The sequence below is a fragment of the Aspergillus multicolor genome (assembly GCF_047715735.1).
Source record: "Aspergillus multicolor strain CBS 133.54 unplaced genomic scaffold BDW74scaffold_8, whole genome shotgun sequence".
Lineage (NCBI taxonomy): Eukaryota > Fungi > Ascomycota > Eurotiomycetes > Eurotiales > Aspergillaceae > Aspergillus > Aspergillus multicolor.
The window spans coordinates 1-13,966 of record NW_027395959.1 but is presented as its reverse complement, the minus strand read 5'-3'; the positions used below and the strand labels follow the sequence as shown (position 1 = coordinate 13,966).

The 13,966-nt window shown below is 51.6% G+C and overlaps 5 protein-coding genes across 5 annotated transcripts; 4 read left to right on the top strand and 1 right to left on the bottom strand.

The window, feature by feature from the left end:
• Positions 1-127: 127 nt before the first annotated feature.
• BDW74DRAFT_150209 (putative mitochondrial carrier protein) lies at positions 128-1,919 on the bottom strand. The gene is made up of 7 exons (XM_073723983.1): positions 1,854-1,919; positions 1,318-1,798; positions 1,234-1,268; positions 1,115-1,188; positions 852-1,070; positions 469-806; positions 128-422 (listed from the first exon to the last, which is right to left on the bottom strand). The coding sequence occupies exons 2-7, from the start codon at positions 1,495-1,497 to the stop codon at positions 216-218; spliced, it is 1,053 nt and encodes a 350-aa protein (XP_073585097.1). The 5' UTR covers positions 1,498-1,798; positions 1,854-1,919; the 3' UTR covers positions 128-215.
• Positions 1,920-3,397: 1,478 nt separating this feature from the next.
• Positions 3,398-5,096, top strand: BDW74DRAFT_131753 (putative sterol carrier protein). The gene is made up of 2 exons (XM_073722297.1): positions 3,398-4,019; positions 4,072-5,096. The coding sequence occupies exons 1-2, from the start codon at positions 3,526-3,528 to the stop codon at positions 4,952-4,954; spliced, it is 1,377 nt and encodes a 458-aa protein (XP_073585096.1). The 5' UTR covers positions 3,398-3,525; the 3' UTR covers positions 4,955-5,096.
• A 217-nt stretch (positions 5,097-5,313) lies between these two features.
• BDW74DRAFT_150205 (uncharacterized protein) lies at positions 5,314-5,875 on the top strand. Its single transcript, XM_073723982.1, has one exon. It carries the CDS (start codon positions 5,564-5,566, stop codon positions 5,831-5,833), a length of 270 nt encoding a protein of 89 aa, XP_073585095.1. The 5' UTR covers positions 5,314-5,563; the 3' UTR covers positions 5,834-5,875.
• Positions 5,876-6,271: 396 nt separating this feature from the next.
• BDW74DRAFT_176699 (uncharacterized protein) lies at positions 6,272-6,973 on the top strand (the record flags this gene model as incomplete). The annotated part of the gene is made up of 2 exons (XM_073728700.1): positions 6,272-6,406; positions 6,500-6,973. The coding sequence occupies 2 exons, from the start codon at positions 6,272-6,274 to the stop codon at positions 6,971-6,973; spliced, it is 609 nt and encodes a 202-aa protein (XP_073585094.1).
• A 2,074-nt stretch (positions 6,974-9,047) lies between these two features.
• BDW74DRAFT_176697 (cytochrome P450) lies at positions 9,048-10,001 on the top strand (the record flags this gene model as incomplete). The annotated part of the gene is made up of 2 exons (XM_073728699.1): positions 9,048-9,518; positions 9,579-10,001. 2 exons carry the CDS (start codon positions 9,048-9,050, stop codon positions 9,999-10,001), a joined length of 894 nt encoding a protein of 297 aa, XP_073585093.1.
• Between the last annotated feature and the right edge of the window lie 3,965 nt (positions 10,002-13,966).

The following is a 13,966-nucleotide window of genomic DNA, read 5'->3' as shown; positions in this document are numbered from 1 at the left end:
GAGGATTGTTGTTGATCGGATTGAAAACTGTCCCGCCGACCCCACGGCAACCAAGCCCAGCCAGATGACGTTGTGGTGCCTGAGGCCGCGATCTGGCCACAAACTACGATGGAGATACTCTTAAGCCGTTAAAAGAGCGCATTGGACGGGTTGTTATTTATTGCTATATTCAGATAATACAATACTCCTGGACTCCCAGTCATTGACATCAATGTTCATCCGTCCAGCTCGTTGATGCGCATCTTGATGTACTCAAAGATGCTGAGTAGGATCATGTTGTTTACTCCAGTGCGGATCAAGATAATCGACAGTCCCTTATACATGCTGGACCGTGCGACTGCGGCGGAAGCTTCGCCGACTTCTTTCGTCTTCCCTAAAAGCACGCTTTGCGCGCGCGTCTTGCGAGTGTCAAGCGGGTAGGTCTGTAACAATTAGTATTTCCCCGAGAGTTCGTGAGAGAGAACGTACGCAGAACCACGGCACCGTGCTACAAATTGCTCCAGCAATCATAGGAGCACCGAACGGCGACTTATCCGGTCCGAGCTCTCTGGCTGCAACTTGCTTGACCGTTTCGTAGACCGCAAAATACAGGCCAGATCCAACGGTATCACGCATGGCATGTAGTCCGAATCCCGTGTAAAGGCCCCTGAACCCATACCGTTGTACAATCTGCCGGATCGCTTCGATGGTTCCGATGCGCGGCTTGTGGCGCAACGAGGGATCTCTTACAGCACCAGGTGCGGCCTGGGAGCGATTCGATACAAGTACAGACGTCTGAACAACGTTCTTGGCCAGCTCAAACGGACCTATTCAATTAGCCTTTATGTTTGATGTCAAAGGGACACACTCACAGGCCAGCGGAGAGGTAATCACTCCAGCGAAACATCCCGCGGTGATGAATGTAAAAATAGTCGAAACGTTGGGCGCGCTTCCCGGTTTATTGTAATGTTCCAGAGGTGACGACCCCGTCATACGCTCGATAAAATCAGAAATACGGTGTTTTGCAGAATTGTAGGTAGTAAAATTCACAACCCGGACCGCCGTGACACTGGCAAGAGGAGGCAGAGCACCTAATCCGTCAGTCTCGAGCAAAGAATGATGAGAGGGGACATACCAGCAAAAAAGCCACGGGGTCCTTCGGTTCGCCAGAGGTATTGGACACACTGGAAGACATTTTGAAAGTTGTGCCTAAGGAAGTCAGCGGCGCCTCAGAGGAAGACTGGAAGAACGTACGTTTGCATACGAGTTTTGACATTCTCAAGAGGAGTCTACGACATTAGCAGTGTTCCAGGGTCTCTGACTCTGCGCGGGACGTACCACAGCTAGAGTAGCGCAGACCGTGGAAGTCCCAGAGGCCACCTGAGTTTTGTACTTCTTGAGCAGTCTGTTGCGAGTAGATTCATCCATAGTCCAGTTATTTCCCGACGGCATTATTGCAGGTGTTGGTTGTGAGGGATGAGCAAAGGGCGCATGTTCAGAGTGTTTGTTGTCAGTCATCCCGGTAGGCTTCCCATTGAGGGCAGATGTGTTTCTTCAGCGCTTAGTCGTTCAGTCTCAAAGTGAGTCAATTCACTCTCGGCAGGTAGGCTGGGGAACCCTATGGAACGCAAACCAGTCTCTCAAGGTGTGAGCAGACCGTTCAGCGTCCCACAATTGTCCATGAAGTATGCTTGGACCAGTGTACAGCTCTTCCACTCTTCTATGAAAGAAGATAAAGGAAGTTGATCGGTTCGAGGAGGGTGCGCTTCACAGGGCGATGGGTATGTACAAATCGAACTCGGACGATAGACTGAGGGAGCTAGACAGACAGTGGTCAGTTTGAAGCAGGTATATCCAGCTGAGAGAGTACATACAAGTAGGTCACCGCGCCGGTACAGTCCAAGTTCAATGAAGAGGGAGAACGGGGAGGAGGAGCGAACTCTTGAGCTCGTGGTTTGAATTGGGCGAATTGGGCGACCCACAGAGAGCAGCGAGAGCCACTTAGGACTGTACAGTCTAAGCTAGATTAGGCTTAGCAGCTCAGTGACGTCTCGGTGAAGCATTCGTCCAACTCTACGGACTTTGAAATATGTCTTGATATCAGAGCGAGGATGATAGATTCGAGCAGTAGACTGACCTTTACAGTGCCGGAGAAGTAGCTTTTCTTTTGCTCTCGTCTCCTTCTCTTGTTAAAAGCCTACAGGGACGGAGGCGCGATCTATCAAAAAGCGCTAACCCAAACGGGCCTAGGTGGCGAGACGGACTAAACCAGTCCGCAAGCTTGAGCATTCTACCCCGCCAAATCCTTCCGTGCTGAAGAGCCGATGCTTGTCAAACTGGCCATAGAGATTCGTTGCAATTGCTCAAGTATAAATTATCCGACTGATATGGACGTATGAGTCCACGAGGTGCTACCTCCAGGCTCAAGACAGGGTTCTGTCTCGATAGCCGAGCCACTAGCAAAGAGGTCGTGCAGGTAATTGCCTGTTTAGGTTGAGCTGGTTCCGCAGGGCATGTGAATGCCTGGGCTGGCTGGGTAAGTTAGGTCAAACTGCAATCGAAGCGAGGAACAATTATCCATGGAAGCTGCACTTGTGCCATGGTGGTCGCAAGATGGTGTCGTAACCTACCATATCTTGCGGGAACAAAGATAAGGCTGACTTGGGAATCGAATAGCGTCCGCGCCCATGTCAAGCTCAAATCTGGATGGCGGGGATGCCCTGTTAACCAGTGCCAGGGAGCCTTTGAAGGCGAATCGTTCACTTTTTCCGGCCCGGTGCTCTTCTTCGATCTACATCCTCTGGCCTGCATATAGTGGAAATCCACCTGTCCAGATATTGCGGCCATGGTCTATAATACTCGTCATCAGCGAAGTGACGAGTATCTTGAGTGCTTGGTGTGATCATAAAAGGCACTAAAACTTCCATGGCTTATAGGTTTTGGACCATGTTTAAGTCATAGTAGCTACTGTATAGTGTGGACTTGCTCAATAGCATATTGCTTATACCGTGGACACTCCGCCAGGTGGATCTTCCTTTAAATGCAGGCCAGAGGGTGTATCTTCGAGACCGTCGGCTGAGACACTGGTATGGCGAGGACGGCCCTTGACTTTCAGTGCCGATAACATGCCAGCCATCTCCATTGGCCCTCGGACCGTCAACCAGCTCACTTTCTCAGCAACTGCGCTTCGTTTGACTTCACATGGCGAAGATACCCTCGTCCCGAGAGATACAGATATGCCATATGGTCACTCTCGGCTGCCATTGTCCGCATTATCCACGGTCCTGGCCCGTGAGTGGTTGCCAAGTTGGCAGCCACTGTACTGTGCCTGTCATATGATCACGCTAACCGCATTTGTCAGAGCTTTGATATCTCTTATCCTCGGGACCTCGGCCACGGCATCCCCGCAAATTAGCCTCCGCAACAAGCCACGGCCGCGGACCCCACATGTCCTCCTGAACCGCATTTAAAGGCTGGCCCTGAACCTTTTTGCTCGCTGGCTATCGATCCAAAAAGATTCCGGTACATTCACCGTACACGATCAAAATGGGCAAGAAAGCAGCTTCTCCCGCCTACGTCCTCGGCGTGGGCATGACCAAGTTCATCAAGCCCCGAGGCAAAGTCGACTACCATGAGCTCGGCTTCGAGGCCGGCGTCAAGGCAATGCTGGATGCCAAGATTAACTACGACGATGTCGAACAGGGCGTAGCCTGCTACGTCTACGGCGACAGCACCTGCGGACAGCGTGTCTTTTACCAATTCGGCCTTACCCAAATCCCTATCTACAACGTGAACAACAATTGCTCAACCGGATCGACTGGCCTTGCCATGGCGCGCACCCTTGTCTCTCACGGCGCTGCCGACTGTGTTATGGTCGTCGGCTTTGAAAAGATGAGCCCCGGCTCGCTCCAATCGGTGTACAATGACCGAGCGAACCCCACCGGTCTTTTCGGTATGATGATGGCCGAGACCCGCGGTGTCACCAACGCCCCCGGTGCCGCACAGATGTTCGGCAACGCTGGTCGCGAGTACATGGAAAAGTGAGTTGTTTGTATTCGGTACTGGCCGAAATTAGCTAATTAACTGGTCTAGGTACGGCGCCAAAGCCGAACACTTTGCCGAGATCGCCCGAGTCAACCACGAACACTCGAAGCGGAACCCCTACTCCCAGTTCCAAGATGAATACACCCTTGAGCAGATCTTGAAGGCTCCAATGATTCACGAGCCGCTCACTAAGCTCCAGTGTTGTCCCACTTCGGATGGAGCTGCGGCCGCTGTCATCGTTTCGCAGGCTTTCTTGGATGCCCGCCCTCACCTGAAGGACCAGGCCGTTCTCATTGCTGGCCAGCAGCTCGCCACGGATAACAGCACGCTATACAACAAGAGCTCAATCGATCTCATGGGATTCGGCATGTCCCGGGCTGCTTGCCGCGCTGCCGTTTCGGAGGCTGGTGTGAATATCAAGGACATCAAGGTGTGTGAACTGCACGACTGCTTCTCCGCAAATGAAATGATCACGATCGATGCTCTTGAGCTCTCCGAGCCAGGGAAAGCCCACGAGATGGTTGCCAAGGGAGACATCACATACGGCGGCAAGATGGTCATCAACCCATCAGGTGGCCTTATCTCCAAGGGTCATCCGCTCGGCGCAACTGGTCTGGCGCAATGTACCGAGCTGGTCTGGCACCTGCGTGGCTGGGCCAACAACCGCTTGATCGACGGAACCGACGCTTGCCTGCAACACAATTTGGGACTGGGTGGTGCAGTCGTCGTGACCGTCTACAAAAGGGCTGATGGAAAGGTCGCGAAGCCCGTGTCATCAGCGGATGTTGCAAAGATCACCGGTCTCGGCTACAACCCTGCTGTTGAGGCCAAAGGCTTCACGGCAGAGCAGGCTAAAAAGGTTCTTAGCAAGACAGCGTCAGATTCGTTTGCCTTGGGCGATGCACAAGATAGGGTTATTGCTCGTTTCTGATTGACGTTTATTTCCTCTTTGTATATACCTCATGACTGTACAATTCAGCGATCTCTAGACTTGGAATGCCTGTGGCCTTCAGAATGTGTAGTCACAGCGGAGAATAGGGATTTGAAATAACAAAAGCCCTGTCATATTTGTCCGTCCCTACTTGTTTATCTCTGGATGGGTTGACACAAGGTAGTTAGACATGTCCAGATGGCGCCAAGCTTTCTATATTCCACCACCTCGGCTCGGCCAGACTTTCTGCCGAGCACAGACTCTGACTAAGCACTCTGCCACAACAAAATCTCGCCGACAAAATTCTTTCTCTTCCTTTTTCTTCCTCATACATATCCAGGTCTCCAACATACCCTTGTCGTGGAAATACTCTATTCCTATAGACAAATTATAGAACGGGACCGAGAGCAAACCGCTCATTCTAATCCCGACGCCTGCCACCAACACGAGGTTGTTGGGTTCGCTTTTGAGCATACACTCCCTGCAGTTGCTTTCAAGCCATGATTTGCATGCCATTGAGTCCTGTTTCAGGACTTGTTTAACGGGGTCGAGGACCCCTGGAATGACCAACCTCTCGGCCTCAGTGACGGCCGAAGGGAGAAGGGATTCATGTGTCCCTTCCCCTGTCATTATCTCGATCACCGACACAATGCAACTAACCACAGCAGTCTCCGACTAACCTACTTGATACTTATAGCTCTTGGCACCTTCGAAGTCTCGTCTGTCACACCTATGATATTTGAGGTCAAATGTCGTGCCGATAGTAAGCGGAAGTCGAATCATTTCTTCTCTCCACACCCTCCCTCGTGTTGCGGCCGCTGTCAATATCGAATGGCGCGGTTCGTGTCAATCAGAAGGAGCTACATTCTTCTCTCTTAGTCGTTTAGTGCTAGGTATGTAGGCTTAGTTGCGTAATCAACGTTCGGAATGTTGTCGTCTATGGCTTGAAACCTCGTAGGCTCCTTGTATCCCTTGCCAGGGCGTTATGCCACCCGCGCGCTACCCTTCCCTTGCTTGACAATGCCCGCGCCCGCCAGCCCGGCACAGGCACCCCAGGGCAGGACTGACAGGACCCCGGATGCCCATTCTGCGGCGGATAAAAATTCCCACACGGGGCAGTGAGCAGCCTGGCGTACGCGGCAGGAATGTCCACCCATAGCGGTCGAAGCTTGCTTGCTTGTTGACGAGTATAAATCACCGCTGGCCTCTCGGGGCCATCTGCACCTCTTGCTCTTCACCCCATCCATCTACTCCTCAGTCCACCTGCCCATCTAGCCCCCTCTATCCAACCTCCAACCCACCCACCAATCCATCAAAATGAAGCTCTCCCTCGCAGTCGCCCTGCACCTCTCCCTCCTCGCCGCCGCGGCGCCAACCCTCGCCCTCAAGCGCGCTAATGGCGACGCCCCGTCGGCAGACATGACAGACAAGATCGCCTACGGCTCGCTCATGGTACGTCCACCAGTTCAATCCCATCCCAAAGCCCAAACCCACCCTCACACCCTCAAGCAAAGGCAAAGAGAAACAAACTAACACCCACCCTAGTCCGCCGCCGAAATGATGGACCTCTACAGCCGAGAGAACGGTGAGGCAACCGACGATGAAACCGCAGCCGGGGCCAAAGCCGCCGCCAAGTCCAAGGCGAACGAGCCAGACGTCGGCACAAACATGCCCGCCAACATGACTCCCAACAGCATGGCCAACTTCCCTGCCGCCGACGGCACACAGGGTTCCACGCGTTCCAAGGCCTCCAAGGACGCTGCGGCTTTGCCGTCCCCGTCCCCGGCTGCGGCGTCGCCCTCGCCCACGCCGTCTCCTGCTGCTGCAGACGACGACGAGGAGGACGACGACGACGATGAGGACGTTGAGGATAAGAAGGTGAATGACGCTGCTGCTTCACCGTCGGCGGCTGCGAGCTCGCCTGCGGCGCAGAAGAAGAAGAATATGCTTGAGGGGCTGCCTGTTCTTGGTAGTGCGCTTGGTGGACTTACTGGTGGGCTGGGTGGCGGTGCTCTGTAGATGGGCTGATAGGCTTTGGGGTTGATACGGTTCTGGTGGAGTAATTTGGATTCGAGCCTAACTCTTCTGGTTGGTATGCGGTGAATGGTTTATGTGGCGCTTGTTCGGTTATGTTATGTTGGTAGTTAGCTAAGGATACTCATTGATGACGGGCGTCTGGATAGTTGTAGGGATAGCGGATTCTATTGTTACCAATTCATTCCATATGGGCTCAAGAATAGATTATGAAAGCCTCACTCGGCTCAACAAAACCAGCCAGTTCTCTGTAGACTCTGGACCATGGCCTAAAGCTCGCCCCTCATCCGGGCAAAAAGAGGAAGTATATTCGCTCCCATCAGCCAGATTTGCATTGTATTTTGATGTCATTAGCATATGTCCAGTGAGAATATCAATGTGAGTAGAGTAGATGTACTAACCCCATAAACCTTGTAACTCCTATCATCATCCCTCTCCTCCCAGCTGCCTAGAAACACACCGGCACAAACCACGGCTATAATCGTAAATAATGCGCTAGCCAAGCTTGGTGGCTTCCAAAACCATACCAGTGCTATCGTCCACAACATGATTGACATTGCGAGGGATCACCGCGCTACTCGAGGGGGTAGTAGCAAGGGCAGCGTTTTCCTGTTCATTAGAGCGTCACCCCTGTGGTCGCGGAAGTCTTGGGCGCAGCCCTGCGTATGAATTAATGGAATATAAGCGGGCTTCGGGGTAAATATCATGGTGACAGGGGTGGACTTGAGCCGACAGATAAAGAAGTGCATACCGTTGTAGCGAATATAGCTCCTATTGTGAAGATGGCAATGGACTTAGATGCTTGATTCGCGAGATTCAATTTTGGATTGGGTGAACATCCTCGTAATCAGTAGAGTAGCGTACAATGAAGGATTATAAAGCAGTAAAGACCATGTCCCAATCTCACCTAGGATGGCCGTTGCGCCCCAGCAGTAGCAGCTCAGTCCTATCCCTCCGAGAACATTCTTCAAGAGCGCTAGCCTTGCCAGTCCTCCCTCATTATAGATGAGGATTACCGTCGTGTATATCAGGGTACACAGTTCTCTTCTTGTGTACAGCGAGATACTCCACATAAGCACAAAAAGAACGGCGTAAAGACGCCTGGCATTATGAACCGAGATACGGCCCGATGGAATCGGGCGATAAGGCTTGGATATTGTGTCTTCAGTAATGCCGATGATTTGTTCCATCATTAAGTCATATCGGCTATGGCAGATGTTTGAAATGCAGACGCGAACCAACCTTGTTTTTGACGTTGAAGGTAAGCAAATGGATTTCAATCCAGAGAAATGCTTTGAAAATCGAGAGAGGACTGCGGTATACTGAGTCCGTAGGGACAAAGGAAACAGCCATCTGATCAATAAGTTCTGTAAGTTAGGGCTGAGTATACGAGGGTCAGGCAAGACGCACCGAGGGCAGCACGGCGGCGAAAACGTCAGATTTGCCGAAGAGGTAGAGGGTTTTCAGGAACTCGAACTGAAGAGCACCCGGCAAAAAGCATCCGTCCATGTCCGGCGCGCTGTTGTGATGCGATAGCATCTCGGTGCAGCATTCCTCTTTTATAGCCCTACTTCCCGTCCATGGCTATCAGGTCCAAGAAACCAACACCAACAGACTGTCTAGCGCTGCAATTCAACTGACATGCCGTTATACAATCATCGCTTAATTGGCGGGTCTCGTAATAGACCCAAAGACGGCCACGCGGCAAGGAGTAAGGCACAGACAGACATCCATGATGGAGGGTGGTGATATGGGAGCATCCCTGCTGTTAACCGTTACGGTGGCCGAGCGCACATGGCCGCTGCTACCCAGCTGACGCATTGTTGTCCAATAGTGTTGTCTCCGGTGTTGGGCCATGGTCCATTGGCAGCGGTGATGGAGCAGACAGGCTGGTGATAAGTCCAGCCGTGGGCTGTTGGTGGCGCTTAACCGGGGCACGAGATCAAGTATAAAGTGAGGGATGTTGTCTGAGAAGAAACCTGAGCAGGCTTTCATATATCTCCATCTTTATTGAAACGAAGAGCTGAAGACATCTCGGATTGACCTGCTCTTGCCCAACATGGTCATACCTCTACTCCCTTGCACCTTCCTCGTGGTGCTAGTCTTTCTCATCATCCACCGGAAGTACAAGCATAAAGCTCACCTTCCTGTGCCCCCTGGCCCAATCTCTCTCCCCCTTTTTGGAAATGTCCTGGACCTTCCACCCAGTGGGGTTCCCGAGTATCAGCACTGGCTCAAACACAAGGACATATATGGGCTTATCTCATCCATCAAAGTCCTTGGTTTGACGCTCACCATCATCCACGACAAGGACGACGCCCAGTTCATTCTGGGTAAGAAAGCGCACAAGACATCGGAAAGGTCGCAGCTGAATTTTGCTACCCTGTGTGGGTTTGAAAACTTCCTCATCACGCATCAGTTTAACGATGTCTATAAGAGACATCGCAGGATGGTGCACGGTGAAATGGGGACGAGGGCGTTGTCGGAGAGGTTTAGTCCGGTGCAAGAGGAAGAGGTTCTATTCTTCCAGGTAAAGGTCCTCAATAATCCGGAAGCGACACTGGGACACTAGAAAAGGTAAGTACTACAGATCGGACATGGTCACCTTCTGACTTGGTGTAGCCTAGCGGCAGCCATCATCCTCAAGATCACATACGGCTACTCGGTTGACCGCGAGAACCCCGATCCCCTGGTCGACTTGATCGAGCATGCAATGGACCACCTCTCGCTCGCATTTGTTCCTTGCTCGTGGCTTATCAACGTCATTCTTGCGATTGATCGTCTTCCTCTCCCCAAATGGTTCCCAGGGATGTCGTATAAACGGACAGCCAAGGAATGGAAAGCCGTCAATGAGGCCTCAGGCCTCGGACCTCGATCGTCCAGTGTGCCTTCGCTGCCCAAGGCAAACTCTTGGTATGGCGAAGATGTAGAATGCGCCCCTCTTTGCTGGGGTGCCCACCAGGCAGTAGGCGGGGAGTTACAAATGAAAGGCAAGGCTGTAATGACAGTGTGAAAGTGTTGTAGAGATGATCTCGATGTCCCCGTTGGATAGCAAGGTATGCAGATTGATACGGCTCGGGTCTGTACCAAAACATACCCTAGTAACACATAAGATTCAGTAGCACTTTACAAGGTTTGATTCAACCCCGAGTGAAAGAAAGTAATGCTGGCATTTGCCTGAATTGAATGGGAATCACTACCATATTTGGAAGAAGTAAACTAAGTTTAATGCAACCTTCCAAGCCTTACCCTACAGACCAGGGTTCAACTCTTTCACCCTGGCAATCCCGAGCGAAGGTGAATAATGTCCAGGTTATAATTAAATCACCAGTCAAGCATCATAAACTCAAAACACTCAACCTCGTGAGCCTCCAGATTTAAAGGCACAGGTCTAAGAAGCTACATATACCAATTCCTTCACGCAAATCAAGAGCTGTTAATAACCGCCCGCTGGGAGAATTGCTATTCTACCCTTTCAGCTAGAATCACGGGGTGCGAATCGGCCTGTGTACACGAGTAATACACTTTCTTGCCCCTGCTTGAATATCGTCATTCTCAAAGGTCCTGAGACATCGACCAACACTTGGGCGCAGGTCTGACAGAAATGTCGTCTCTAGCATTTATATTGAGGACAATCCTCTTAGCTGGGCAATCATGATCCACAACAGGACCACAACCGCATATGGCGCCTAGTGGTCGTGGGCTTCTGACGCTCTTCGGAACTGAGGCCGAATGAAAAGCATGATGAGGGCAGGATGATGCAATTGAGCCACCGCCACAAGTCTGACGCTGAAGAAATGTGCGTGTGCTACCCTAATAGGGGTCCCGCGAACGCACATGAGCGATAGAATATCTGATCAGGAAGAAACCATGGCTTTACCCCCATCGGTTTATCTGATTCAGACCTGTCTCCATCAAAGTCAGACGGCTCCTAAGTCCCGTTGGCATGCCGTTCAACGAAAAGAGTAGCATATGCACGCCCTGAATTTGAGAGCTGAAGCAAGACCGCAGAGCGGACATATCGTGTATACGATCGTACAGAAAGGACGCTTTTCTCTGCCATGCAAGAGCGCGTAGGCCCTGTATATCACGGCATGATGACTCAATAGAAAGCATGAACCATACGCCGGCGTCCATGGTCAAAGAGTGGAAAGCAAAAGGTAGACAGGCCTGAATATCGGCAGGAATAGTCACCTAACCCGCATCATTTCGTTGACGGTCTCTGATGGGAACAGGCCCTCAACCACCAGTCCGCAGACTTGCCGCTGCCAGCCTAACCATAGAAGTCCGCGAACGCGTCTCGTACCCTGTTCCGTTGGTGAGAGGTGAAGTCGACGGCCCCCGGGGCTAGGGAGACTCGATGCGATCGTCAGAGAAGACTACATTGGCAAACTCGAATCTCCCAGATCAGGACGGTGAGAAACGCCCTTGGACGTTTCGAAGTGGTAGCAGTGTGTGATGATGGAGCCTTCATTGCAGGTGCTGGTAGACTGTTCGAGGATCCCATTACACCAAGCTTGCTGCATGACATACCAACATCCCAGAGCCCGTGCGCAAAGTCTGCATCCGAGAGCTCTTGCGCTAGCATGCTAGTCTATGCTGCTGACATTGCCCGTACAACGCATCATTTTTCAGCGAGCTTCTTGTAATCGACGTCGAATTGATCGGGATAGTCCTCTTACTATCCCCTTAACCAGAGAAGCAGCGTATATGTTTGCAGATAATGTATCCCCTCCATATGGGTTGTTCCGTTCCTGAGGGTAGGACTCGGTTTCCCATCAATTCTCCGAGAGCCTTCATATCCTTCTTTGCCTCTGGTTCCTTCCAATGGCCGAAGATGGACACAGCAGCCAAGTGGAAGTTGGTATTGATCATAGTCAACAAGTCTAGCTCGACAAGAATATCGTAATGGGTGTGAGGCTGAGGCAACTTTTCTCTTAGTTCAAGATTCTGAACCAGCACAAGCCTGACACGATGGTCCCGTGGTGAATTGGATGATGAAACCGAGTCGCTACCATGCCAGCGCAGCCATGGTGAGATCAGAGAGGAATTCCAGATTCAAATGAGTTGTATGTCGTGCCTTGTTGTTTGACTCTGGGCGCATTTGGAGAACTTGGCCAGGGCCACAGGAGTTTTCTGCACAAACTCCTCAAGCGATTGATTATAGCTTGCGACATCTTGAACCAAGGCTCTTTGAATATCCTCCCCTGGTATTCAAGCTCATGAGATCACAGATAGTGGCACTGGCCGAGTGTGGCACTGGCCGAGTGTGGCCTCTCCCATGTCCTGCAATGTGAATCTGATCTGATCACCTGTAAAATTCTCGTGTGAACATCGGGCAATATCGCTTATAGACATGACTTAGAAGATCCACATGTTCGCGTACTTGCCATCATTAGCTATCAAAAGAGAAGAACAACCGCTGTGTAGTTCTAGAGCCACGTTCACTGAAATTCTTGACTCAGCACCATTCTCTGGTCAGAACCCCGTGCGGGTTGGAGGAAACACTGGCGAACAGCACATCTGTCCACATCTTGAACGTTGCTTTGGAGTATACATTCAGATTAAACAGGACCTGTGCAGTGGCTTGACCCAATGACTGTTGCAGTGGACAATATCTTTGTTCTCATGTGCATGCTGTGAAGCCGCAACCTCATATAGCCCGAGTGTCTTTTGGCAAACCCCTGGACCAAACGAAGCCATTTCCCCAAGAAGAGGGTCTAAGAAACTAGATCCTTCTCAGGCTACACACGAATGGCATTTTTGAGCAGCGTGCGCTGTATTTCACTGCGGACAGAGTATACTCCGGTTGGTCCCCCGAGAAGTTGTACAGCTGCCAGGCTGTCTCGCGGACCCGTAACGCGGTGAGAGCATATTCCAACAGATCATTTGGACTAACCCCACCCATGTGTCCATGGTCGAGTTTTGCAGCTTTCATAGTGCGGGTGCTTGTTGGCAAATCCCTGCAGCTCCTGGAACCCAACGAAGCCGCCATCCATACACTGGGAGGTCGTTACGCGCTGAGAAGCGCATTCCAAAGACCGAACAATTGCTCAGATCTTCGCTCTTGTGGCCATATCTTCGGCACAGCTTAGATCGTGCGGATGCTGGTTCGCAAAATCGCTGCAACCCTAAAGCCTCCGGCCAAGCGCGGGGAGGTTGTCACGCGCTGAATACGTACTCTAGCCTCGCTGACCAGCTGCTCCACGATCAATGAGATGATATAGACCGAAAGATATAAGATGCACCGTACTCGGAACCGAGGTGACCGGGTACACATTCCTGGGTCCTTCTTTCTTGTCGGGCGCCCTTGTTGTTGAAGCATGCATTTGAAGGAACCCGGTTGCTTGAGCCGTCACAGGAGCATACAGGCTCGATGACATTGATATTGAGAAAGATATTTTATCTCTTTGGGAAAGGCACCCTTCCTCTGGACCCTGGCCGCACACAGCGACGGGAAGCGGAAAACGGACAGTGTACGCTCCGCTCGGTTGAAGGTCAATTCTCTAAAGAGCGAGTTCGAACGATCGTGAAAGTGTCTCGCAATTGCGGAGTGGCATCGCGAGACTCGATGCGATGAATTGATACGAGGGAAGCCGTGACCATACCGGCCAGCAGCGTGCATTGCTTCGGAAGGCTGCAAAGTTCGTTCGGCATGGGCGAAGTCGCGACCAGCAGCAAAAGCGCAGAACCCCTGCTCAGCTAGCGTCTTGACATAGCAAAATAGCTCGAAGCTCGTGCAAGGGCGGCCCTGTCGTTTCAGGGCTCGCTTCCCCATCAATAAAAAACTTGACAACAGGCAAGCTCAGAGGGCCGAAGTTTGCATGCTGGCTGGGGTGCACGCATGGTGTACCGAGCGCTTGGCCAGCGAGTCGTCGTGCTTGACTCGGTTTGCATTGTCAAATGGATGTATCCTACTTTGTTGATTCATCTGCTCTGATAAAACCAGTTAATCACGCCTGTGGAAGAAGAAACCAC

What these genes read in the sequence shown, in the direction of transcription:
- BDW74DRAFT_150209 (XM_073723983.1), bottom strand. Translation starts at nt 1,497, where the DNA reads ATGACTGACAACAAACACTCTGAACATGCGCCCTTTGCTCATCCCTCA. An exon ending in TCTGCGCTACTCTAGCTGTG is followed by an intron (nt 1,269 to 1,317) that starts GTACGTCCCGCG and finishes CTAATGTCGTAG; the next exon opens with ACTCCTCTTGAGAATGTCAA. An exon ending in GATTACCTCTCCGCTGGCCT is followed by an intron (nt 807 to 851) that starts GTGAGTGTGTCC and finishes CTAATTGAATAG; the next exon opens with GTCCGTTTGAGCTGGCCAAG.
- BDW74DRAFT_150205 (XM_073723982.1), top strand. Translation starts at nt 5,564, where the DNA reads ATGTGTCCCTTCCCCTGTCATTATCTCGATCACCGACACAATGCAACT.
- BDW74DRAFT_131753 (XM_073722297.1), top strand. Translation starts at nt 3,526, where the DNA reads ATGGGCAAGAAAGCAGCTTCTCCCGCCTACGTCCTCGGCGTGGGCATG. An exon ending in GGTCGCGAGTACATGGAAAA is followed by an intron (nt 4,020 to 4,071) that starts GTGAGTTGTTTG and finishes TAACTGGTCTAG; the next exon opens with GTACGGCGCCAAAGCCGAAC.